This window comes from Sinocyclocheilus grahami, unplaced genomic scaffold, assembly GCF_001515645.1.
Source record: "Sinocyclocheilus grahami isolate Dianchi unplaced genomic scaffold, SAMN03320097.WGS_v1.1 scaffold638.1, whole genome shotgun sequence".
Taxonomy (NCBI): domain Eukaryota; kingdom Metazoa; phylum Chordata; class Actinopteri; order Cypriniformes; family Cyprinidae; genus Sinocyclocheilus; species Sinocyclocheilus grahami.
In genome coordinates this window covers 96,554-122,777 of record NW_015505817.1, presented here as the reverse complement: position 1 = coordinate 122,777, position 26,224 = coordinate 96,554, and the positions used below count along the sequence as shown (strand labels likewise).

The 26,224-nt window shown below is 36.7% G+C and overlaps 1 protein-coding gene across 1 annotated transcript in view; it reads left to right on the top strand.

Moving 5' to 3' along the window:
* Nucleotides 1-23,999, top strand: part of LOC107558245 (protein transport protein Sec31A-like) — a 31,095-nt gene extending 7,096 nt beyond the window's left edge. The window contains exons 7-22 of the mRNA XM_016241874.1: nt 804-965; nt 3,039-3,210; nt 3,350-3,528; nt 4,200-4,326; nt 7,443-7,588; nt 7,752-7,925; nt 11,738-11,905; nt 11,985-12,080; nt 14,019-14,100; nt 14,527-14,886; nt 16,045-16,080; nt 16,620-16,678; nt 16,760-17,014; nt 17,133-17,243; nt 19,091-19,162; nt 23,178-23,999. Of these exons, the coding sequence (XP_016097360.1) occupies nt 804-965; nt 3,039-3,210; nt 3,350-3,528; nt 4,200-4,326; nt 7,443-7,588; nt 7,752-7,925; nt 11,738-11,905; nt 11,985-12,080; nt 14,019-14,100; nt 14,527-14,886; nt 16,045-16,080; nt 16,620-16,678; nt 16,760-17,014; nt 17,133-17,243; nt 19,091-19,162; nt 23,178-23,357 (2,379 nt within the window). The 3' untranslated portion in view covers nt 23,358-23,999. The remainder of the gene's footprint in view (nt 1-803; nt 966-3,038; nt 3,211-3,349; nt 3,529-4,199; nt 4,327-7,442; nt 7,589-7,751; nt 7,926-11,737; nt 11,906-11,984; nt 12,081-14,018; nt 14,101-14,526; nt 14,887-16,044; nt 16,081-16,619; nt 16,679-16,759; nt 17,015-17,132; nt 17,244-19,090; nt 19,163-23,177) is intronic.
* The last annotated feature ends 2,225 nt before the right edge of the window (nt 24,000-26,224 follow it).

Below are 26,224 nucleotides of genomic sequence, written 5' to 3'. Positions count from 1 at the left end.
TGACTAAATGTAAATGTAAATCTTTTAGTGCATGATTGGCAAATTTCTGGCAAATGCATTTTTTTTTTTTTGAATTCTAAAACACTCATTGTAGAAACCTAGTAACTTGTGAACAACATTTTGTGACTCGGCAAACTGATAAAAGCTTGCAACCTGCACCCTGACCCCTAGCAGTTGCTTAGTAGCCAACCAGTCAGAACTGGTAATGTTTAGCCGATCCTTGCCGTTTTTATATGCTCTCTTAAGAATTACATAAATTGAATGACAACTTTCGGGATTAAATTATAAAATCTTTATTAATGTAAATAAAATGTGCATAGGTTTGGTCTGGGCGGACTAGATCTGCTACGCTGCTGCTGCTGCAGAGCAAGTAGACTTGCTTCTACTAAATGCTCAGATCATAAAATGAAAAGGAAACATGCTGCTGCCCGTAGCAGATCTAGGCAGGTGGTGCTGGGGAGGTAGTGGGCTAACATGAGGACATTCATAGAGCGCAGCATTCATTGAATATGTCCTGGTTATATAGGTAAACAGTAATGAGTATGTGAATCCGATTGGCTGGGAACATTGAATTGAATGAACCAATTAGAACGCGAGTAGAGTTTCATGGCTGAACTATTCATGACGTATGCAACTAACATTAAATGAGCATTCAGTAGTTTGGTGCTTATAAATACCTTAATAAATAAATTCAAGAGCCATCTAAATGGTGTTCACTCACATGAGATGAAGACCGTACTCATTAGTTTTCTTTAAAAAGTGTTTGAAAATGTTGAAATAATGTGACCTGGTTAACATAAAAGAGAATCCTTGCACCAAAATTTGATTTGATGACGCAGCATCCTGTTTCTGAGACTGATCTTCTGAGTACCAGTGATTGCCGGCCTGTGCTACATGTCGAAGAGGTTTCTGGTTGTGCTGACCCAAATAAATCCAGGGCAACAGAGGCAGCGACACTGGAGGAGGTACCTTGCCCCTGCTAGAGCCTCCTGTTGCTGCATCCCTGTGTGATAGAATTACCTCTTAACCGTGCAAAATATTATTGGAATTGAATTAATTAAACTTGACAAGGCAGAGGGAGAAATAAACTACTCTCTGAAATCTCACACAGGAATGCTGGAATGGTAGCTTTTTTGTGGTAGATTTTTGAGTGTTGCAACTAACTTCAACCAAGCCTTGAAATGTAGGAGGTGTAGTCTTGCGGTAAAATGCATGCACTTTTTCTACCACCTTAGGAATTGTGGTGTACATAACATAGAATTTTACCAAAACAGCTGGTAGTTGACTAACAAATGTGACCCATTCTGGCGAAATTAGTCAAAATGTGAACGGGCTAATTTCGAGCTACGGGCAAAAAAAAGCGAAAAATGTCAATTTTGGTCGAATTTGAGGTTTTCCCAAAAATGAGCATGTTAAGCCCTTGTCTAGCGATCCCAGTGATCCAAACAGTGATTAAACATCTAATAATCATCTAATCTTCATTTGTTTGGTTTCTGAGAGGAGTAGCTTTTCTCTGCTCGCTTCTCGCGCTGCCTCTCATCCGAAGCGTACACATAAAGACAACAGACATCTCGATACACACATACACAGATTTACAGTAGGCTAAATATATTAAAGTAGTCACGCAAACACAATCTGTTATAACTTAAGTGACCGTTTGGATGTGAAACATCAGATGTGTAACATTATATTAGATATTAGTCATTATATTAGTCTTAATATAGGCCATCTGACTCATTAATGTTAATCAAACAATAAAAGAAAAGAGGGAATCACTCGCTGCTTGATTGAACGGCTTTTGTAGTTTTAATAATCTATTTATTTTTAATGAACACACTTAAGTGATTTTTACATTTTACTATTTGTTCTTATTTTAATGCTTATTTATAACAACAAATTTTTAAATAAAAAACAGCTATATTGTGATTATTAATCTAGTAATGATTATTAAGAAAAGAAGTGGGGGGAAAAATGTAATATGTTGCTGGGTGATTTTGCTTTGGAATCTTCAGAAAACTTGAAATCAGTTTTTCTCTGAATTTACTTTGCTGACTTCACACAGGTGTAGCTCAGTCATTTTTCATCCGATTCCAACTAATTTTTCATTCTTTTAATAGAGAATGTAAAAATAAAAATAACCACGTTTTGAAAACTTGCTCATTGTGACTCATTTTGCCAGCATAGGTCACAAATGTAGCCATTTGGGCATTGCAAGATTGTTATTTTTTCTGTTGATATCTTGTTGCTTCACATAGGTGTTTGTTAGCTGAACACATCTTTGTTTTTTACCGTAACACGGTTTTTTTAATCATTATCGTGATAACGCATTTCTCGCAGGTAATTGTAAGAAAGGAATGGGGTTGTAGAAGATTGTATGATTGTAGAAGTCGGTAAATTGTTTTTTAATTTTTTAATTGAACTCTTAATTCTTAATCATATTGTTGTAACTCGATCTAACGGTGGAGCAACAGTCTCTGGTGATACGTTTAAGCAATTTGGAAACATGGCGAAATGGAAAATAAATACACTTCTATGCATCTCAGAGACGGAGATTTGCTTACAGTTTTACAAGACATGAACATCATGCATTTTATTAATAGTTTGAACACCAGTATAGAGGCATTTTAGTTGTGTTTCTGAGAAATTATGGATACAAATGAGAACATTTCACAACTGAAGCAAGAAGAAATATAATGACAACAAAGAGGCCTATTTGAATTGAGTATTTTGTGTTCTGGGTTGGGATGCATATGAATGGCGATTTTAAAAAGGTAGTAAAAACGGCAAAAAAAGGCATTAAAGCAATTTAGTCCGATCTTAATCCAAGTCATTTCTTACTCTGGTTATTGGTGTACTTATTGTTTTTGAGTGTTTGCAACTTGGAGTTGAGCCGTATTGTTCAAAACATTTAGTTTTTTGCTTTTAAAATGACATTCAACATTTTTTGAATTCTGTGGAATATCAAGTGGTTGAAATTAACAAGGAAGAGGAAGCAAATGCTCATGTTTGTCATTTCCATATATATTTTTCTTATCAAGGTTGAGAAGAAAAGCACTGTCGAGGAAGAAGAAGAAGAGCCGCCTGCCGCTGAGACATCGGACCTAGACGAGATTCCTTCTGAAGATGAAGAACCTGCTGCTGAGGAGACGTCCAACACAGACATTACTCCAGCTCCTACTTCAGATACCGTTAACCTCAAAGTCAGCCAGGGCAAGTTTCCTTTCGAATGTTCATCACATAACCTTCACTGATATAACGAACATTGATGGAGCAAATACAATTGGGGGTCAAGTTCATCTAAAGGAAGTTACATTTATACTAATGACTTCATGCTTGCTTTTTCTTTCAGACGTTGATGGACTGATCACCCAGGCACTGCTGACTGGCGATTACGAAGCCGCTGTTAACCTCTGTCTGCATGATAACCGAATGGCTGACGGCATCATCCTGGCTATTGCTGGAGGTCCCGAGCTTCTGGCAAAGACTCAGAAGAAATACTTCAGCAAAACTCAAAGCAAAATCTCTAAGGTGAGGTCATGTAGCATCACAGTAGACATGCTTCTAATACTGTGTCTTCTGTTATGGGAGTTATTAAAAATGAGAGATCTGTCCTTCTCTTATATTTGTGACCCTGGACAACAAAAACCAGTCATATGGGTAAATTTTTCAAAATTGAGATGTATACATCATCTGAATAAATAAGCTTTTCATTGATGTATGGTTTGTTAGGATAGGACTGAGATACAACTATTTGAAAATCTGGAATCTGAGGGTGCAAAAAATCTAAATATTGTGAAAATCATCTTTAAAGTTGTCCAAATTAAGTTCTTAGCAATGCATATTACTAATCAAAAATTAAGTTTTGATATATTTACGGTAGGAAATTTACTAAATATCTTCATGGAACATGATCTTTACTTAATGTCCTAATGATTTTTGGCATAAAAGAAAAATCAATAATTTTGACCCATACAGTGTATTTTTGGCTATTGCTACAAATATACTCCAGCGACTTATGACTGGTTTTGTGCTCCAGGGTCACATATGTGTCTTTTTTTTTATTTGGACCCAACTAAGAACCAAACCCATTTCCTTTTTTTTTTTTTATAGGTATAGATATAATTTGTTGTTGATGTGTTGAATTGCATGTCTTGACATTTACTCTAGTAGCTCTGATGTCGGATCTCAATGTATTTTAGCTCATTAGCGCTGTGGTGATGAAGGACTGGTTGGACATTTTGGAGACATGTGACCTGCAGAACTGGAAGGAAGCTCTGGCTGCAGTAATGACTTATGCAAAGCCAGAGGAGTTCTCCTCACTCTGTGGTGAGTCGAGTGTACAGAATCTCTTCTGCAGGCTACACTAACAACTTAATTAATACTGGATGAAAACTGAATATTTTAATGTTCTCAGTGATAAGGACTGCCCGATGGCCGGGGGCCAGTGTTAAAGAGAAGTGAACATAAACAGTTCAGAAAGACATCAGATGCAAGTAAACAGTGGTTTACAGAACAAAATGTTGCTCTGTCTTTAAATACTTCAGCAAAACTCAAAGCAAAATCTCTAAGGTGAGGTCATGTAGCATCACAGTAGACATGCTTCTAATACTGTGTCTTCTGTTATGGGAGTTATTAAAAATGAGAGATCTGTCCTTCTCTTATATTTGTGACCCTGGACAACAAAAACCAGTCATATGGGTAAATTTTTCAAAATTGAGATGTATACATCATCTGAATAAATAAGCTTTTCATTGATGTATGGTTTGTTAGGATAGGACTGAGATACAACTATTTGAAAATCTGGAATCTGAGGGTGCAAAAAATCTAAATATTGTGAAAATCATCTTTAAAGTTGTCCAAATTAAGTTCTTAGCAATGCATATTACTAATCAAAAATTAAGTTTTTATATATTTACGGTAGGAAATTTACTAAATATCTTCATGGAACATGATCTTTACTTAATGTCCTAATGATTTTTGGCATAAAAGAAAAATCAATAATTTTGACCCATACAGTGTATTTTTGGCTATTGATACAAATATACTCCAGCGACTTATGACTGGTTTTGTGCTCCAGGGTCACATATGTGTCTTTTTTTTTATTTGGACCCAACTAAGAACCAAACCCATTTCCTTTTTTTTTTTTTATAGGTATAGATATAATTTGTTGTTGATGTGTTGAATTGCATGTCTTGACATTTACTCTAGTAGCTCTGATGTCGGATCTCAATGTATTTTAGCTCATTAGCGCTGTGGTGATGAAGGACTGGTTGGACATTTTGGAGACATGTGACCTGCAGAACTGGAAGGAAGCTCTGGCTGCAGTAATGACTTATGCAAAGCCAGAGGAGTTCTCCTCACTCTGTGGTGAGTCGAGTGTACAGAATCTCTTCTGCAGGCTACACTAACAACTTAATTAATACTGGAGGAAAACTGAATATTTTAATGTTCTCAGTGATAAGGACTGCCCGATGGCCGGGGGCCAGTGTTAAAGAGAAGTGAACATAAACAGTTCAGAAAGACATCAGATGCAAGTAAACAGTGGTTCACAGAACAAAATGTTGCTCTGTCTTTAAATAAATTCAGTTATAATTAATGGATAAAAATCAACCTCAGCTAATGCGCTAACCTATATAGGAGCCCTATTTCTTGCAAATTACTTTAATATTAAAGGTTACAATTAACAACTGAGCCCAAACTATTAAATTTAGTTTTTATTTATTTAGATATAATACTCAACACTTAAGTAAAAATTGTATGCAAACATGTAAATTGGACATAAGGCAGTTTTTACATTAACATATATGCATATTCCAATATACATATTGAAATGTAATCATTTACACAATGACTGTCACCTGTTTTCATGACAGATTAATTTAAACATATATTAAATAATTAAGACATCACTAACAGCTTAAGTAAACTATAATGAATATGTAGGCTAATATAGTGGATATATTTAGCAAATTGCTCTTCTCTACTGAACAAACGAGCTGTGGACACCGATGAGGGAAATGTAATGCTATATGACATTTAATTTGCAAACTGTTTTACTGACGTTTTTCCATGATTAAAACACTGACTGAGCGATTACATGAGGCATGAGATGTTCATTCACATTTATTTCATGCTATAACTAGTAGTAAAGAGAAACACTCTACATCAAAAACTTGCCAAAATGGCATTTATCATTTGAATTTCCTGAAAAAATGGACACAGTTAAAAAGATGAGGCTTTGTTTCTTATAGAAAGTAACAATATATAAAACTGGAAGTTATACATTAAGTTCTGCACGTGCAGTGGTTAAAACAATGCTGTATTTGTTCAGTACATATGTATCGAATCAAAAATTTTCGGTTCGAATACCTGTACTGTTACACCCCTATAATATATATTTTTGCTTACTACATTGCCCAGCCCTGTTTTTTATTACTCCATTTCAATTTTTCAAGGGTAGTTATGTGCATGAATTAGGGCTAGGCGATATGGCAAAAAATTAACATCTGTCTTTTTTTTTCCTTTTTTTTTCACAACTTTTGACAAATTCTCAATTTATGATTTTAACTAGTCAACTTGAAAATGTAACTCCACCATGATTCAAGTAATTTTTCTTTAACCCTCTAGTTAAAGAAAATTCTATTCCAAGTGCAGCACACATGATTACATGATGTAAATGTTAAACAAATCATGTATTTGACATTATTTATCTTTGCAGATAAGATGCATGAACTACATCTCGTACAAACTTGCCTTATACGTATGTTCAGAAATAATAAGAATAATAATAATCTCAAAAGTCAAGATAATTCAAATTCAAAATGCCTGAAGGTATAACACCAGTAGACTATCATTAACTATAAATGTTCTGTAAAAACAACAGCAGCTTTCAGTCTGTCACCATGATGCAAGCATGAAATATCAAACATACAGTAGCAGTAAGCCTACAGGTTTCTTATTCGCTTGTGCTGCTTTTCCATTGTTTTTCTATGTGAACATGGATGTGTTTGACTGTTGCGCTCGTATCTCTTGCAGCATCTCATGCATGAAACGGCATTTTAAAAACGCAGCGCTCAAGTTAAAAGAAATTCGACTCCCATATTCTTGCATTTTTTCCTATTCCACTGCCACGTCGCATCTGTCACAAAACCGCATTCTGTGTAAATAGCGCCAATATTCTACTTGTGGTCCTTCACAGAGCACATCACACGTGAGCGGTTAATCACGTGCACCGACATGCGGTCGGATCGTTCTTTTCTCTTTACTGTTATGATTGGCATATTGTCGAAGTGCCTAATTCTAACATTTGGTGATATTTCTATTCAAAAGCGATTCTTTGATTTCTAAAAAATTTAATCGTGGCAAAACATGAAATTCGAATTCATCAATAAAATCAGAAAAATCGGCCAGCCCTAGCATGAATGTTTGGTTCTCTCCTGCAGGTCTGCTGGGCTCCAGGCTGGAGGCTGCTGAGGACACGGCACTGCAGGCTCAGGCCTGTCTCTGCTACATCTGCGCAGGCACGGTAGAGCAGCTGGTTGCCTACTGGGCCAAAGCTCAGGACTCCTGCAGCCCGCTGGCACTGCAGGTGAGGCTCCAGAAACCCACTGACCCAGGACTGCAGTCCATCGTGTTTCCAGCAAGACCTGTTTTTATTGAACTTGATTGTGATTTGGTGTTTTTATATGAACACAATATGAGCATTGAAGTATGAACTACTGGATTGTTGTAACTGTGTTGTTGTTTGTTAGGAGCTGGTTGAGAAGGTGGTGGTCCTGCAGAGAGCTGTGCTGAGAGCTCAGGGTGGTGTTTCTCCTGATATGGGTGCACTGCTGGCAGAGAAGATGAATCAGTACGCCAGTCTGCTGGCATCACAGGGCAGCTTACAGACAGCCATATCCTACCTGCCCACCAACACTCAACAGGTGACCGTCAGAAATTGTGCCTTAAGTTGGTAGATGGACACACAAGAGAAAGTTTACCACATGGTGAACTGCTATTGCTTTTGGAAAAATAGTGTGTTGAATTATTTCCTCTAGAGCTCTATATCAAATTATAATAGTGGCGAGCACTAAAAACATGGTCTAAAATGAGCCGATTGCACATGTGACTGCACTTTTAGGATAAATACTAATGCCTCCTGATGCATCCTGGATAACAAGGCAATGCGCGTCTTGTGTAAAATGCAGTAATTGCTCTAAAACAAGGATTTCAGCCTTTGCTGGTTTGGGTCAGTGTTGTTATTGTCAATTAAAACTACAACTAAAATTATTAGAAAATAGTTTTTGTTCATTTAAATAAGTTGAAATAAAATTAGGGCTGCCCTCGACTACGGATTTTTCTGGTCGACTAGTAGTCGTTTATTTTAAGCATTAGTTGACTAATCGCACGTTTATTAATAAACCGTTTAAATCATTATTATGAGACTTTAGCTGCCTACATAGCCTAATAAGCGCTCAAGTGCACGAATAAAGCTTCCCACAGCGCACCGGCAGAAGCTATGATTATGAGTGTGTCGGGGAAAAACAGTAAGGAGACTGCATTAACATTTTAATAATTTATTAAACTAGTGCTTTCTTAGTTTTCGGTTTAAGAGATGAAGTCGGCAACACTGACTCGTCATCTCCGCAGTAGTGATGCACCTGTATACATGTTTCATACGAATTACATAATTTGAGAATATTTGTTTTCCATTTGAATTGGTTCATTTAAAAGTAGACATTTCACTCTCCATAGATCTAGATATATTTTTCATGTCTGTAAGGCAAAGATATACTCTTGAGTTTCGTGCTCAAGTTCACAGAGACCGAGACGACAGAAAGCGCATCATGTTTGCTTTCATTATTTATCAAAAGTGCGATTTGTTGTTATTGTGAGTGCACACAAATAAACATAGTCTTTACAGATTCGAAAGATGTATTACTCTTATCTGTATGACCAAACATGACAGAGTATTTTAGGAGCAAGTGAGCGCACTGGCACCTCCATCTGTCCTGCAGTGAGCGCACACTTCACACTCCACACAAGTTGCTGCTACTTACATATTTCAGATGATAAGCCATATCTGAGGTCGATGAATGGTAGGCGAGCGTTTGGATGTCCTGCCCGATGTACTGTATTACCATAGACTAGCCGTTAACGATCTGTCCGTCACAGACTGCGTGACTTCGCCCGTGGAATTTATTTATTTATTTAGTTTTTCTGCGACTAATACAATTTTGGTCGACCAAGCCTCTTCTGGTCAACTAACGATTAGTCGACTATTGGGGGGCAGCCCTAAATAAAATATAAATATTAGATGAAAAATGTTTATGAAGTGCTGCCTTGGTAACTAACTGAAATAAAGTAAGTTTAAGTTGAAGTACTAAAATTACTAAAGCTAGAACTGAAGTAAAAATAAAAAGCAAAGTTATATAACTAAAAATACTAAAGTTTAACTAAAATTTAAATGTAAATTAAAATATAAAAATAAAAGCTAATTCAAAGTATTAATAAATACTAGAGTAGCATATCAATATTACAAAAATAACACTGCATTGACTAAATATTCAAAATCTATTACAAAGATTTTATTAACAATTATAAAATTAAGCAATCTTGATGTGAATGCACTTTTATGAGGTTTATTAAAGGGGTGGTTGATTGCGATTTCAGTTTTTTAACGTTAGTGTGTAATGTTGCTGTTTGAGCATAAACAATATCTGCAAAGTTGCGAAGCTGAACGTTCAATGCAAACGGCGATATCGTCTTTTAAAATTCTGTCAGTTTAATGCCTACAAAAATGGCTGGTAGGGACTACAACGAGTTACTTCCCGGGTTCGTGACGTCATAAACCCCGATAAACCCCACCCTCGGGAAAAGGCAGCAAAGGGCCAAGCTGCGCTGCTTTAGAGAAGAGGAAGAGAAAACTAGAGGTGCACGTAACAATCTATTCATATATGAATCGCGATTCTGTCTTCTAATGATTCTAATGGATTCACAAGTTTCAAAATCAGTGTTCTAAAGCAGCGGTTCTCAATACTGTTCCTCACGTCCCCTGCTCTGCACACGCTCTGCATCTCTCTCTCTCTCTTTCTCTCTCTCTCTCTCTCTCTCATTCAGCTCAGCTCCAACAATGAACTGTTCCAATTATACACTTATTTTCACATAGCTATGAGAAGCATTAAACATGCGGTTGGCGTACTTTAATCAGGATAAAACCGTATATTGAAAGCTAACAGCATTTACACATAACAGCATATCTTGAAGTATGAGACAACAACAAACAAAGACATAGGCCTACCATTAAAGAGGTTCTGCACGAACCTCTTCTATAATATCCTCTGCTTCTCAATCGGGCTCAAACTGATAAGCGATATTAACGATGCCGTTGTTTACAATACAACCAGAGCACATGCCGCTGAGGTGAGGGGCGGGACATTTAGACGTGCACTAGAGGTGGTTTAGCCAATCACAACACACAGGGCTAGCTAACCAATCAGAGCCCATCGCCTATTTCTGAGGGCGGGGCTTCATAAAAACAGGAAAAGATCAGCCCGTTTCTCAGAGAAGGGACAGAACGGTGTGGAATAAAGGTAAATTGTTAAAAATAATGCGTTTTTTAACAAACGAAGCATTAACTCATGTTAGACTGCACCCCATAAACACAATCAAGCCTAGAAAAAAAAAGTGAACCACCCCTTTAAGTTTCCTAAAGAATAAATTTTTTGAGAGTAATTTTGTGACGTTTGTCTCACAAGTTATGAGAGATTCGTAAATATTTTGGACCTGAAAATGTTTAAATGGTAAAATCCAAATACAAGTGCATTTCCTAAGTTTATTTATTTTTTAAATAAAAATAAAACATTAAAAAAGTATTAATAATTAGCTATTAATTATTAATAATTAGTTAATAATTAAAAATAGGCCAGCTGCAAAGGGATTTTGAGTATTCGGCATGCATTTTGTTATATTAATCTTACTAATCTATTAATTTATTGTTCACTTTAATAACAATGATAATAAGAATTCCTGAAAATTGTAAACATTGAAAGGAGTCTCACAAACAAAACCTCTCATGCACTGTTTGAACTACACAAACACACAAATCTCAGTTTGTTGCTATTTGCAATTTTGGTCCCACTTTATATTAGGTGGCCTTAACTACTATGAAACAATGCACTTATTGTGTACGTACATGTTTTTACATTGTACTTAAAAAATACCTGCATATAATTACATCTGTAATGCATTTCTGTAATTACATTTATAATGACACTGTCCTCTTTTTAGACCTAAAAATAAGGCCGGGATTTCATTTTCATTTGACTGAAATGCTTGTAACATTAAAACATTTGGCATTCTACCCATGATAAGCTGTGGTAGATATTAGTTTTGTGAAGGATTGCCACTGGTAAGATGCCTTTTAGCTCTGTTTATGATCAATCTGCATAATAGTGACTGTAAAATATGTATTTTAGCTATGGAAATGACATATTTTGAGTTTGGATATGATATAACCCTCCTTAAAACCACACACAAACCCAATCACCAACCCCCTCCCCCCCATACCATCAAACCTGTCCCTAACCTTGACCCTATCCCACCTCAATAGCAGCAGAAGTGTTATGCAATACAATATGAACACGGTAACTACATATGAACATAGTAGTTAAGGACACCTAATGTAAAGTGAGACCGCATTGTATAGTTGTTTAATGGCAGCTCTGTGCGTCTGATGATTTGTATTTGTCTGTAGGTTGCTGTGCATCAGTTGCGTGATCGTCTGAGCAGAGCTCTGGGTCAGCAGCAGCAGTCTGGAGTGAGGCAGACGCTTCCCGCCGCTGTTCCAGTGCAGACATACACACAACCTCAACCTCCACAGGTCCCCGCGCAGCCCGCCGCACACACTCAGTATTACCCACAGGTACGAGACACGCTCACACCCGGCGAGGAAAGCACCAGCGGCCGATACCAGCGTGTGTTTGTGTTTGTGTTGTGTTCAGGGTAGATCCGCCTCTACTGTCACGTCCTGGAGTAACCAAACCCCTACAGCTCTGCCCAGTGTCCCTCGCCCGCTCGTGCCTGGCGCTGACCCGCAGGTACAGACCCACAGAGCCGAGACAGACACACAGCGCATGAGCAAAACCTGCTGGGTCTCTAAACCGCTCATTTAATACCATACTCTGCCTTTTTTGGTTCTTTGGTCGATCTCTAGTGGGCTTTGCTCCATATTTGGGTCTGAACAGTAATGTATCTTTTCTAGTTTACTCCAGCGACTTCCATTATAAGTGCGTTAAACTCTAGACACATATTTGTTTGCTTTTCTAAACTGAGAAACAAGATTCACACCTGCAGACTCGTCTCTATATATACACCCATTGCTGTTCAAAAGTTTGGGATCAGTATGATTTTAATATTGTGAAATATTATTACAATGTAAAATAATGGGTTTCTATTTTTAGATACTTTAAAATGTAATTTATTGCTGTGATCAAAGCTGAAATTTCAGCAAAAAATCATTCTGAGATCATGCTCAAATCAAAATCATTGATTTATTATCAATGTTGGAAACAGTTGTAGAAAAATACAGAGAGGACTGATGAGTGCTTAATATTTTTTTTTAATAACTTGATACTTTTTCTTTGAATAAAAAGTTCAGCTTTTATTCAAAATATAAATCTTTCCTAACAATGTAAGTCTTTACTATCACTTACATTTAATACATCCTTGCTGAATAAAAGTATTAATTTCATTCAAATTAAAAGAAGGAAAAGAATTTACTGTCCCCAAACTTTGGAAAACTAGTGTATATTATTGTCACAAAAGATTTCTATTTTAAATAAATGCTGTTCGTTTTTAAACTTTCTATTCATCAAAAAATCCTGAAAACAATATCACAGGTTATAAAAAAATATTAAGCTGCGCAACTGTTTCCAACATTGATCATAAATCAGCAAAATATTATGATTTCTGAAGACACTGAAGACTGGAGTAATGATGCTGAAAATACAGCTTTGATCACAGAAATAAATGACATTTTACAATATATTCACATAGAAAACAGTTATTTTAAATTGCAATAATATTTCACAATATTAGTTTTTAAATCATGGTGTTCTATGCTTTAGAGTTGGAGTTGTTTCCAAACCACGTTACTTTCAAAAAAACAAAAAAAATATGTAGTTGTCTTCTAATATCAGAATTGGCTGATTTCAATAAATTCCAGTAAGTTTTTGAAGAATTTAAAGAGTATTAATAAGTATTGCCAGAAATAAACTATAAAATGCCTTTACTGCCACTTCTGACAATGTTACAAAAGATTTCTTTTTGAAATTTTCCATCAAGGAATCCTAAAAGAGAATCCAATGTATCACGGTTTCCACAAAAATATCGGGCAGCACGACTGTTTTCAACATTGATAATAATCAGAAATGTTTCTTGAGCAGCATATTAGAATGATTTCTGAAGATCATGTGACATTGAATGTAAAATTCAGCTTATACACTTTGTAGCAACCACAACTGTTTCTGAGGAGCTACATTGTTTGGTGGAAGAATACTGTTTTTATTATCAGTACACTTTATTTGCTCTGCTTTATTTTGTGAAACCTTACTACGTATACGGAATAACCGTGTTTTATAAAAGCAGTAAGCCCCGTGAAGCCGTGGTTTACAGTGAATTTATAACAGCTAAGGGGCGTTAGGTACGACGCGAAGCAAAGGCTTCTTGGGGCTTATTGCTTTATTTGATTCACAGATATAAATAACATTTTAAAATATATTCACATAGAAACCAGCTATTTTACATTGTAATAATATTTCGCCATATTATGTTTTTACTGTGTTTTTAATCAAATAAATGCAGGCTTGGTGAGCAGAAGAGATTTCTTTAAAACATGACAGAAATCTTAGTCACCCCAAAGGTTTGAGCGATATTGTAGTATAAAAAGAGGTAGTTTTGCGCATCTCTAGTGTTGGTGGCATCACGCTGTGTTCTCCTCATCAGTCTAATCCGGTTTCTGTCTCGTCTGTCCTCAGGTGGAGTCCTCCGCTCCAGTCTTTGGCCTTCAGTCTCCAGTGAGCGCCTCCGCTCCCTTCATGTTCTCCCAGCAGTACCAGAGTAAGTGTACTGTGTTCCTCATCCTTACCACTAAACCTTAGACAAAGCTTTGTTTCCTCACTACATGAGCTTAAAGTAGCAGGTCATGAAAAACCTGGAAAAGTCATGGAATTTTAAAACCCCAATTTCCAGGCCTGGAAAAGTTTAGTTGTTTTATTTGTAGTAAAACCATGGTTAATTTTGGTGCAGAAACGAGTTCACCAACAAGTGTAAACTTAAGCAATGCATGGTGTTTTGTACGGATGCTGGCCTCTGTAAAATCTTTGCATGAACTTTTTGCTCAGTATGTACTCAGATGTATGTTAACAGTACATATCATTTCACTAGAGCTGTTTATTAATGTTTGCATGCTCATAACTGCGGCTGTACTGTGAAATGACTCTGAATGACTAACTGCCTGTTGTCTCCTCTCCTCGTGATCTTCAGACTATCCTCCTGCTCAGCAGTTCATGCCTGCCGCCGGGACTCCTGGCATCTATCAGCCTCTTCAGTACTCTTCCTCTACGGCTTCTCCTCTTCCTCCTCCACCCTCATCATCCTCCTCCTCTGCCCCTGCTGTCTATCCTCCACAGTTCATGCACCCTGCCTCCTCTCAGCCAGCAGCTCCTCCTGTGATTTCTGGGCCTCCTCAGGGCCAGCCTTTCTCTCCTCCTCCTCCTCTCTCTTCTGGCGTGTCTTTCCAGCACGGTGGGCCGGGGTCGCCCACGGCTTATCTTCCTCCTCCGGTCGCCAGAGCTCCAGGTATTCAGACTGAACCCGCTCTGATTCCAGCCTTCCAGAGAGCAGGTCTGCACTCAGCACCAGATCTAACACATACAAGCAGTGACTGATGAGAATCATCAGGTGTTTCATATATATTGCAGTCAAAAGCCTTTTCTGCTCACCAAACAAAAAAACAGTAATTTTGTGAAATGTTATTACAATTTAAAATAACTGTTTTCTAAGTGAATATATTGTAAAATGTAATTTATTTCTGTGATGCAGCGCTGTATTTTCAGCATCATTACTGCAGTCTTCGGTGTCACATGATCTTCAGAAATCACTCTAATATGCTGATTTGCTGCTCCGTTGCTGCTCACTTAATAATAGTTCTTATTTTGAATCTTAAAAACATCTATTGGAAATAGAGACATAATATTTCAAAGAATTCTGTCACTTTTGATCAGTTATTTGCATCAATCTAACATCTAACAGAATGTACATACACACACATATATATATATATATATATATATATAGACAATTTTTTTTGTTGTTATTAAAACTCACTTCCAGCTTGTCAGTGGTAATGTATGACAGATGACAGTTTCCACAAAAATATTGGGACTGTTTTCAACATGGATAATAATCAGAAATGTTTCTTGAGCAGCAAATCAGCATATCAGAATGATTTCTGAAGATCATGTGACGCTGAAGACTGCAGTAATGATGCTGAAAATACAGCTTTGATCACAGAAATAAATTACATTTTACAATATATTCATATAGAAAACAGTTAATATAAACTGTAATGATATTTCACAATATTATAGTTTTTTTGATCAAATAAATATAGCCTTGGTGAGTTTGAAAAGGCTTCTTTCAAAAACATTAAAAATCCTAAATATTTTAGACTATATATACGTATATTATAGATAGTAGTTCTTGTTCATTATAGCTTTAACACAGTTGTTACAGGTAGACTTGCAGACTCATTTAAACAAATCTGATTGGCTGTTTGCGGGGCTGTTTTTGAACTAATAAAAACAAAAAGGTGATTAAAAGTGGTGTTCAGTCGAGTTGTACACTCAGTTAAAAATAATTACCAGTGGTGAACTGGTGCTGTTTATTACTTGTTTATTGCATGAGTTACATACGTTTATTTCAGTTTTAATCTAAAGTCTCTCTGTTGCATTAAAAACGTTGATGGACACGTTATGCGTCAGCTACCTTATGTATTTGCAGGAGGATTAAATCAAGACTCAGCCTGGTCTTTGGAAGGTGAATTTATAAAGAGAGTTATAACAATCTAGCATGGAGGACCGTAATTGTCCGTCTTGGATTATTAATAAATAATTGCAAGATTCACTAGAATTTTTCACAGTGATTTTGTTTTTCTCAAGTAATTCTAAAATGAATTAATCACTCATTTATGATCATGATATTATAATCATGAAGTATTGGCTGTAAATAGATACAAGGACATAAGCAGTCATTTTGCTCTGCATTTGCACGGTAAGTTTGGTAAACGTCACTGTGGCTGTAAATAACTTATGCCTTAAATTTTAAAATGGCGTATTTTGTTAGTTGTCCAATATAATTGATTGTTTTCTTGCGTTCAATGGTGCATGCAGAACAAATCTTTAACTGTTGAGCCCTGCAATAGTTGTGATTTAAGAACCTACTTCCAATCAGCATGATATAATATTCATTAACAACTCAATGCTCTCCATTCTGAGAGTTAAACTAGCTTCAGGTTGGACCATGCATTGCCGCCAATTGAAATCCAAAATGAAATGATCTCTCCTGTTCCTCTGCAGGACCTCAGAACGGCTGGAACGATCCTCCCGCACTCAACAGAGCTCCCAAAAAGAAGAAGGTGAGTTTGACGATCGTCTGCTTGCTCATAACTTATGTGGATTGGACTTTCAGAAAAACATCTTGTGCTTTTTGTCTCTAGATGCCAGAAAACTTCACTCCACCAGCCCCCATTACAGCACCCATCATGGCCCCTCTAGGAGACCCTCAGGTCCCTGCTGCTGCCCAAACCATGCAGACCCTTCAGCCGCAACAACAGCGTCCAGATCAGCCTGTGGGCCCAGCCACCTTCAGCCCCATCCAGCAGCAGCCACTGGGACCCCCGGGCAGAAACCCCAGCATGCCTCGGGGCAACATGGAGGGTGCGCCTGGAGCGCCAATTGGAGATGTCATAAAGGTATTCGTTTATGTACAATAAACCTATAGTGCTAACCCATAAATGTTTGTCGGAAGCGTATTAGTGGTCGTACACTTGGTGTTTTACCCATATTATACTCTATTCTCATCCACTTCAGACCATACCGACTGAGAAGATCACTAAGAAGCCAATCCCTGAGGAGCACATGGTTCTGAAGACCACTTTTGAGGGACTGATCCAGAAATGCTTGGCTGCTGCTTCAGACCCGGTTTGTTTACAATGAAGTGACACTATTAAAAGCAATCGCTTGTTTCATGATTTCTTGGTCTTCCAAAGTTACAAAAAAACAAAAAACGGATGTGCATGTCAGAAATCATTATTGAGTATTGGAAGCAGATAGCATTGACTTTACTTGTTTCAAACAGTAAATTAATGCCAGGCTTCAGAAGGGCTAATGAGTTAAGGCCTGTTCACACCAAGCACGATAACTATCAAGATAACAATAAAGATATAGTTCTAAAAATCGTTCTCAATATTAAAGGGGTCATATGATGCTGCTAAGAAGAACATTATTTTGTGTATTTGGTGTAATGAAATGTGTTTATGTGGTTTAAGGTTAAAAAAACATTATTTTCCACATACTGTACATTATTGTTTCTCCTCTATGCCCCGCCTTTCTGAAACGCATCGATTTTTACAAAGCTCATCGTTCTGAAAAGCGAGGTGTGCTGTGATTGGCCAGCTATCCAGTGCGTTGTGATTGGCCGAATTCCTCAAGCGTGTGAACAATTGAAATAGCATCATATGACCCCTTTAAAGAGTCCACATCACAGCTGTAATGATAAAGGCACAGAGAAACAATATAGTTGAAGTCACTTTCAGAATGATTTTTTTCCAGCTGATGAACGATAAAAACATTGACACCCAATCAGAATCAATCCTGCTTTAACGAGCTGGAGAATTTAAAGCAGCAGAGGAGCGTGCGCTTAGAATAAACAGACGATATCGTTCGCTGGTGTGGACGCTAATATCGTGATCTTTATAGTTATCGTTCTTGGTGTGAACGGGGCTTTATCCTTGAATATTATAATGATGTGATACCTGGTTTTACAAAATAAATTCTACAACTCTGTATTTAGAATCTTTAGTGAGAAAATACTGTTTATTAAAACACCAACAAAAACACACCAGTGTTTCAAATATCAGATATACATGTGGTGGTGTTGTTTTTAATTGATAATTTTTTATCAATTTGTAGTGTCCTTGTTGAATAGAAGTATTCATTGTTTTCAAAAAGCAAAAAAAAGGTCTTGGTGATCCCAAATTTCTGAACAGTATATTGGCTCATGTATTTCTCATGCCGTTTCTATATGGTGTGTCTCTAGTTTTCATTTTCATATTTTCTGCAATTTGCATGACAAATCAAGTCAATTCAGATTCACTAGCTCTTGATTCGATTATGATCTGAAATCTATAGCGATTCATTTGGATATATATCCAGTACTGTACTTGTCAAAAACAGTACAGGCAATCCTTTCAGTTGATACATTACTAGAATAAAGGTTAAAACTAACAACCGTATGAATTATTACATTAAATAGCTATTTATTTTAAGATATAATCAACTTCTTAATGATATAATATTTCTACTCCAATTCATTGTTGAAATATAAACATTTAAATATTGACTATTAAAAACTTATTATCGTGACAAAATTATTCAAGCATATATTAATTACAATATCAGGTAAAGTTAAATGTTTAAAAATGTTGTTATAAAGTACATATATTTAGCAAAATGTGTCTCTATAGAGTTCTATTTTATTAAACTAACATATAAGCTATGGACATTGAATGGCGTTCCTGAGGTAAATGTAACGATATGTGACATTGTTTACAAATATTTCACATTAGCTATTGATTCATTCATCAAAGATTCATTTTACCAAATCATCTTATTTTGTTCAAACTCCCTTTGAAAAGCATATTGACCAGCATACGAGTTATTACCCATAGTAAATATTATTGCTACTACCAAAAAATGTCTTCTGTCTGTATCCCTGTATAAATTTCCCAGCATTCCAAGTAAACAAGTTTTCCCCTTCATCCTAACAGCAAACCAAGAGGAAGTTGGATGATGCTCATAAGAGGCTTGAGTATCTCTATGACAAGCTGAGAGAGCAAACGGTGAGTATTTTACTGTGAATGAACTCTCACTTTCATGTAATCTAGTGGTAATACCACAAGTAGGGGTGTGCGATATGACGATTTTTGATCGTGGAAAATAAAAATGTCTCGACGATCTGCTTTTGAAGAAATATGGTAGTATCGTGCTACAGCACTCATTCTATCAGTTACAGTTCTGATCTCAAGTCTGTACAACGCCACATACATTCACATTAGGGGTGCAACGATTCTCGGTAAAAAATCGAACCGTACGGTTCTTCACACACGGTTCGGGGCATGCACTAGGACCGCGGTTCAACTTAAATCTGACAATGCATCTGTAATATGATTTGTTAGAGTTCGGCTAATGCATGTTTCGGTTGATGGATACAAATTCTGTATTGTTTAACTGGACAAATTCACACAAAAATTGTCAAAATGCCCATCTTGGTGAGTATCCTAGCAGACATAGTCGGCTGAATGTACTGGATCAGTGCATTCTCTTAAAGTGACAGCACTTTCTTAATATTAATCAAACAGCAACAACACGGAAATCTCTCACTGCTCTTGATTTAATAACTTTTGTAACTTTTAATAAGGATTAATCTTTAATTTATACAGTCAAATATGCAATGTTATTTTACATTTGATTTGTTCAATTTCTGTACCTAAAAACTATGTTAGACCTATGTAAAAAAGCACTGTTTATTTTATTTGTATCTTTTTGCACTGTTTATTCATTTGTGCTGTTACTTGTAGTTAGATTATTTGTTCTTATTTTCTTTATTTTTATTTGACAATATAGTTTTTTACCTAAACGTAGCAGATACCGAACCGTCCCGAAACCGCGACTCTAAAACCGTGATACAAACCGAACCGTGAGTAAGTTGAACCGTTGCACCCCTAATTCACATCAGTGTTAACTCAGCGGTACAGTTACTCTCACAGGACACTGCACTTATTCGCAATCACAAAAGTACATTATTTGCATGTGCTTTAAAGTCTTGCCGGTTAAACGTTTCATTTGCGCGCTGTTCTGATGTGCGCTTTTTCTGAGCGCGTATGCCTGAAGCGCGCGCACCATAAACCCTGTCAAACAGCACCTGATTACTGAACTAAGTTATCTTTTGCGCTAATACTGTCAAAACACACAAGTTTTACATATAGAGTTGGTTATGTCTAAAATTAAAATAAACAGTTGAGAGAAAAACGGATGCGTGTAACTCCTTAAAACGGACCGTATTAAACATGCAGCCGACTGTTATTAAAGGGATGGTTCACCCTAAAATTTAATCGGAGTGTCTATTTACACTAAGGTGCAGTTTACACAACATTTTCAGCCAAAAACGGGAAACTTTTTATGCGTTTTGCCAGTTAGTTTACACAACGACAGAGTTTTGGGGACTGAAGACGCATATTTTTGAAAACTGGTTTTAAAGTGCAAGTTTTTGAAAATGCCACCATTGTCGTTTCCGTGTAAACACCCAAAACGGGAATCTTTGAAAACGGTGACGTCATGCGTAGTACGTGTTAGGTATGTAGACATGCGCAGTACGTGTCGATTTTAAAGGCAAGCGCGAACAAACATACACAACAATGGCGGAGTACATGGTACTGTTGTTGCTAACGCATGCCACTGTTGCTAACGCTTCTTCAGCAAAGTGTGGATTTACTTCACCAATATTACAACCAACAGCGGAGATGCATATACAACATACAGTATAATCGTCACTTCCCTACAGGTACGGTTTACTAACAAGGTGACAGCGCCAACTACTGGCCGTAATACAGTGTTTTTGGACGTTTTCGCGGATGTGTGTAAATACAAATCGTTTTGAAAACGTTGTCGTGTATACGTGAATTTTTTTTAAAAAGCAAGTGAAAAACTTTTCAGTTTTTGACTTCATCATTGTCGTGTAAACGTAGCCTAAGTGCAAATAGCCCGCCTTGTTGGCAGAGGCTATTTACACTAACGCCGCCCACAAACGTCTGATTGGGATAGTCAACACTGAAAAAAGACGCTCCTGAAACATCAGTCCCCGTGGTGTAAATGGTAAGGCGTGTGCTTTTTGACGCGATCGACCTGAGTTCGAACCCGCCTTTTGCCGAACATTTTTTTTTCTCCCTTTTCAAATCTCATATCGCATCGGAAAGGCATTTATTGTCAATAAAAATGAAGGAAATAATCAGTTGAAAATAAAGTATCGTGTAGGGTTAGGGTTGATGTAGGGAGGGCTTTATTGTCCCAATAATGTGGCATCCATTTAATAATTTACACTCAATACATTATTATTACGTACTGTTTTATAATGTACTATAATACTGAGGTGCAGATAGTAGTATAAATAGCAGAAAATCTTGCTATTTTAACATGGTGTAAATATAATCTATAGCTATTTGCACTTGGTGTAAATAGCCGCTGCCAAATTTAATTTCTGTCATTATTTACTCACATTATCCCAAACCTGTATTAATTTCTTTCTTGTGCTGAACACAAAAGAAGATATTTTGAAGAACGTGGGTAACCAAACAGTTGCTGGTCCACATTGAATTTGAAAGTAGGAAAAAAATACCATAAGTCTCTGTGGATCAGCAACTGCTTGGTTTTCCACGTTCTTCAAAATATCATCTTTTGTGTTCAGCAGAAGATAGAAACTCAGGTTTAAAACTAATTTTGAGTGAGTAAATGATGGTATAAAAATAAAACACTGACAGAATTTTTATTCTTTAATGTTAAAACCACAAAACACAGAAAAATCACTCACTACTCTTGACTGAAAAAATTCATACAGTTGCTTTAATAGCAATCAATCTTTGTTCATGTTTGTTCATTACATTTCTTGAATGCTCCTGCTAAATACATCACCTATTGTACCTGAAAATAAAACACTGTTTGTTTTATTTGTATATTATGTGTATTTGTAATGTGTATCTTTGTTTTTATTTTTTAATAACGAAGATAAAATAATAAAGATGTTTACCTTCGCCCACTTTGGCCTAAATATCCGCCATTCTTTGTTTTGTTAGCTTGAAAGGCTTTGTCCTTATAATAGGGAAATTAGTTTGGCTGTAAAGGCCGTTTCACACTGAGCGCGAGGCGAATCGCCGACGAACGTTGCTTTCACACCGAGCACGAAACGATTGATCGCCTTCTGCTAATGCACGCTAGGTGGCGCCGACCATTTTTACTCCGATATGTATCTCATATATGGATTCAACATCGTCCACTGCTCAATATACAGCATTAAATATAGCTAAATAAAGTTTGGTTCTACGCCAGAAACACAAACTATCTATAATGCTTACAAGAAAACAACGTAAAATATAAATACAAGTACAATTAGCATCGAGCCACATTTGAACATTTATGTGATTTATTAATGTTTTTGCTTAAAACCCACTATAAACCATCATCGAGTGCTTGTAATAACTTCCGATTGTGATCTATAGTTGATTTTGATTCTATAATAGGCACGCTTTGTAGGCTATGTTTAATAACGCCACACTGCTTATTGTCATAAGCATCCTTTATTGTTATAAAATTACCATGAGCTGCATACAAAACACATACATAATCATATGTCTATTTGCTTTCATATTTCATGTGTAGAAAAATGTTTGACTCGGTTTTTTTAAACACGGAAGATCTAGAGAGTAAAGACTCATAACACTCGCGCCTTTTGTGCAACAGCAGCTGCTGTGGGCACGTGATCTAAGCTCAAATCTGATTGGACGGCCCGTTTCATCGCGGAGCGACGGGGAAAAAATGATCGCGCCTGGTGTGAATAGCCCAATAGAGATCTATTGTTTCGATTCAATTCGCGCCGAATTTTCGCTTTCAGTGTGAAAAGCCCTTAATGCTCAGACAACTTGCAAAATAGTAAAACCAACATGACAAAGAATCGTGATAAAATAGTTAATCGTGATGAAATTTTTGCCATATCACCCACCCCTAACCACAAGCTTTAAAATACAACTGGTGTTTAAATATTATATTTAGCAATGTTTTGAGTGCGAGACAAACTCTTCTCTCCAGCTGTCTCCAGCTATCGTCGGTGGTCTGCACAATATGGCCCGCAGCATCGAGTGCCGCTGCTACACCGACGGACTCAACATCCACACACACATCGTGAGCAGCAGCAACTTCAGCGAGACGTCTGCCTTCATGCCCATCCTGAAGGTGGTGCTGACGCAGGCCAACAAACTGGGTGTTTGATATCCACCGTCTGTAACACACACACACACCAACAAGTATTCCCACACCCCTCAAGCCATCATTCCAGGACCAGATGTGCATATACTTAACCGATTCTTTGTTTTTTGTCTCATGTGTTTTAATGTTGTTGCTATTATTACATATTTGTAATCCTGGCAGAGCCAAGTGCAATAGGGCTTTCCCCTTTTACGTCTCCAGTTTTAATGGTAAATTAGCTTCATAAAATGAAATGCGAGTTTTATGTTTAGCGGCAAGCTAATCGTTTCCAGTGCATCATTCTTAAGTTATGCTGTTCATTTGGCATTATTAGTTTGATTTTTAAGATGTTTACGATTATCGCAGCTCCTCTGCATTTCAATTTATTTTCTGTGAATCTTCTTTGATTTACGTTATGACATCATTTCTGCCGATGAAGTTTGGATATGGCATCAACGTAACATGATTAAAAAAAAAATTGCCATTCATTTTTATTTAAGCAGTTTATTTGATTTGGCATTCGTACAATTGGAAATTCGCGATTAAATCTTGATTGATGTTTGTTTCATAATAATGCTGCCTGTCTTTATTGTACATCACTGTGTGTTTTAGACATCTTTTCAGATCATACTTCTGAAACAAAGGGGCAAAAAAAAATTGTGTGGGGGAAAAAAAAAGGCCAGGCTACAATAAAGGGAATATTTGTTTGTTTTTATTAAATCACAGTCTCAGCCAGCTATCGTTCTGTTAATACGTCTGTTTTGAGCAATTTTGCATATGGCTGCACAAAAGTTTGGAGGCTTGCTCTAAAACATTGGGTTTTTTATGCAATCGGTGTATTGTCTCAGTAATTGAGATTGTACTGTAAATCTGATGACTGTTTTGCAGTTTTATTAAAAACAAATTGAGAGCTGGTTTGTTACTTTTTATAGATGCTTTATTTTTTGTGTTAAATTCATATACTGCCTATTGCATTGCAAATTCACGTAAAAGTGTATACTAGAGTATTCGTATTATATTATTCTACAAATGTATTCCTAATCATATTGCAAACATCTAATACTTAACAGGAGTTGATTAAAATATGCGCTTTAAATATGAATAATATATGTACTGTGTATATATGTGAACGCCATCTCTCAGCAATTCCAGTGAAATCAAATATTAAAAGGACAGTTCATCCAAAAATGAAATGTTGTTCCGAAGTATGATACAAACATGCATGATTGAAAAAAAAACCTGAATAAAGTCTTACAGGTTTGGAATGTATGTTAATGACGACAAAAATGTTAAAATCATTAATTACTGGAATATCAGTAAAAGTATCTTATTTACTGCATTCCATTAATAACTGCGCACAAACATTGAATTCATATCCAGACAGGTCTATTGGCTTTTTAAACTGGACACTGCATAGACTTCAGTTTTTTTATAAAGCTAATTACAAATACTATAATCTAACCCTAACAGAAAACTTTCTGCACCCTTTGAATGAATGAAAACTTACATTTATATCCTGTTCAATGAGGGCGTCCCTGGATGTTCTCAGAAGCAGTTCACTTCTACAAATATGCCCCCAGTATATGGTTAGGTGGGTATACAGACACACACTTATGTTTTACAGCTCTACTGTATCTCTGTTATTCCTAAAGTTATAAACCGTGCATGCAGTCTCACACAACTGCTAATACAATTTGACAACTGTTTTCTCAGATATGTGCTGTTTGACTGTGAAAACAGTAATACAGACCGCTTTAAAATATCTGACTGTTATTACTGACATTAATGTACAGATGACAATGAATGTTTTTGTATGATCTTCAACGAATGAAGCTAGATGTGATCATTAGATCACAGAAACACTATTATAACACAAAGAGCTGAAACGAACCTTTAATTAAACACTCTTAGATACACTTACTAAATAATAGATAGTCACATCTGATGTTTTAATGAGAACAAAGGCGCTAGCGATCAGTAAAGTGCGTGTTAATTCATTTTTGAATCTCAACAACTTACATTTACACGCCAATATGTGTGACCCTGGAGCACAAATCCAGTCTTAAGTTACACTCCTTTGCTGGTTTATGCTGGTCCTTTGCTGGTTTATGCTGGTCCTTTGCTGGTTTATGCTGGTCCTTTGCTGGTTTATGCTGGTCCTTTGCTGGTTTATGCTGGTCCTTTGCTGGTTTATGCTGGTCCTTTGCTGGTTTATGCTGGTCCTTTGCTGGTTTATGCTGGTCCTTTGCTGGTTTATGTTGGTCCTTTGCTGGTTTAAGCTGGTCCTTTGCTGGTTTATGCTGTATTCAGTATTCCTCAAAATGTGTGAAGTTGAAGGTAATAATCAGATGTCTCTTCCTTCTTTCTGCACAGAATGCTGCGATTGTATTTGCTGTTGTCTGCAGAGCGACCCAAAGCAGCGGATTGAACCGGACAAACTCAGTCTCCACAACTGGTTTAAAGTATTAATTACATTTGACGCTGAATTTGACATTAGCTTTCTTATGCTACCTTTCAATACATACTGCAAATGTCATACAGTCAGATGACAAATTTCAGCGCTGTATGTTTATACCTTCTGAAATATTTCCAATTTCTTTGAATATGTTGCCTTTCTTTGTTTGGTTTTATGTTATGATTTAGAAAATAGTGTAATTTAAATGACAGGAAGCTTTGTGACTGCCATAACATGAACCTAATGCTGCTTCAAGCCCTCCCTCAAGAGTTTAATTTAGAAAAAAATGAGCACCCGAGGACCGGTCGGGCCACCAGCTGAATTGTCATCCTGCTCTTGAGATCTGGACAAGATCAGTGATTACATTTGGACCAATGATGGCTTGTCACAAGGTGAGATCTTCACTTCAGCAAAGGCCAGTTTGTAAACTGAGATC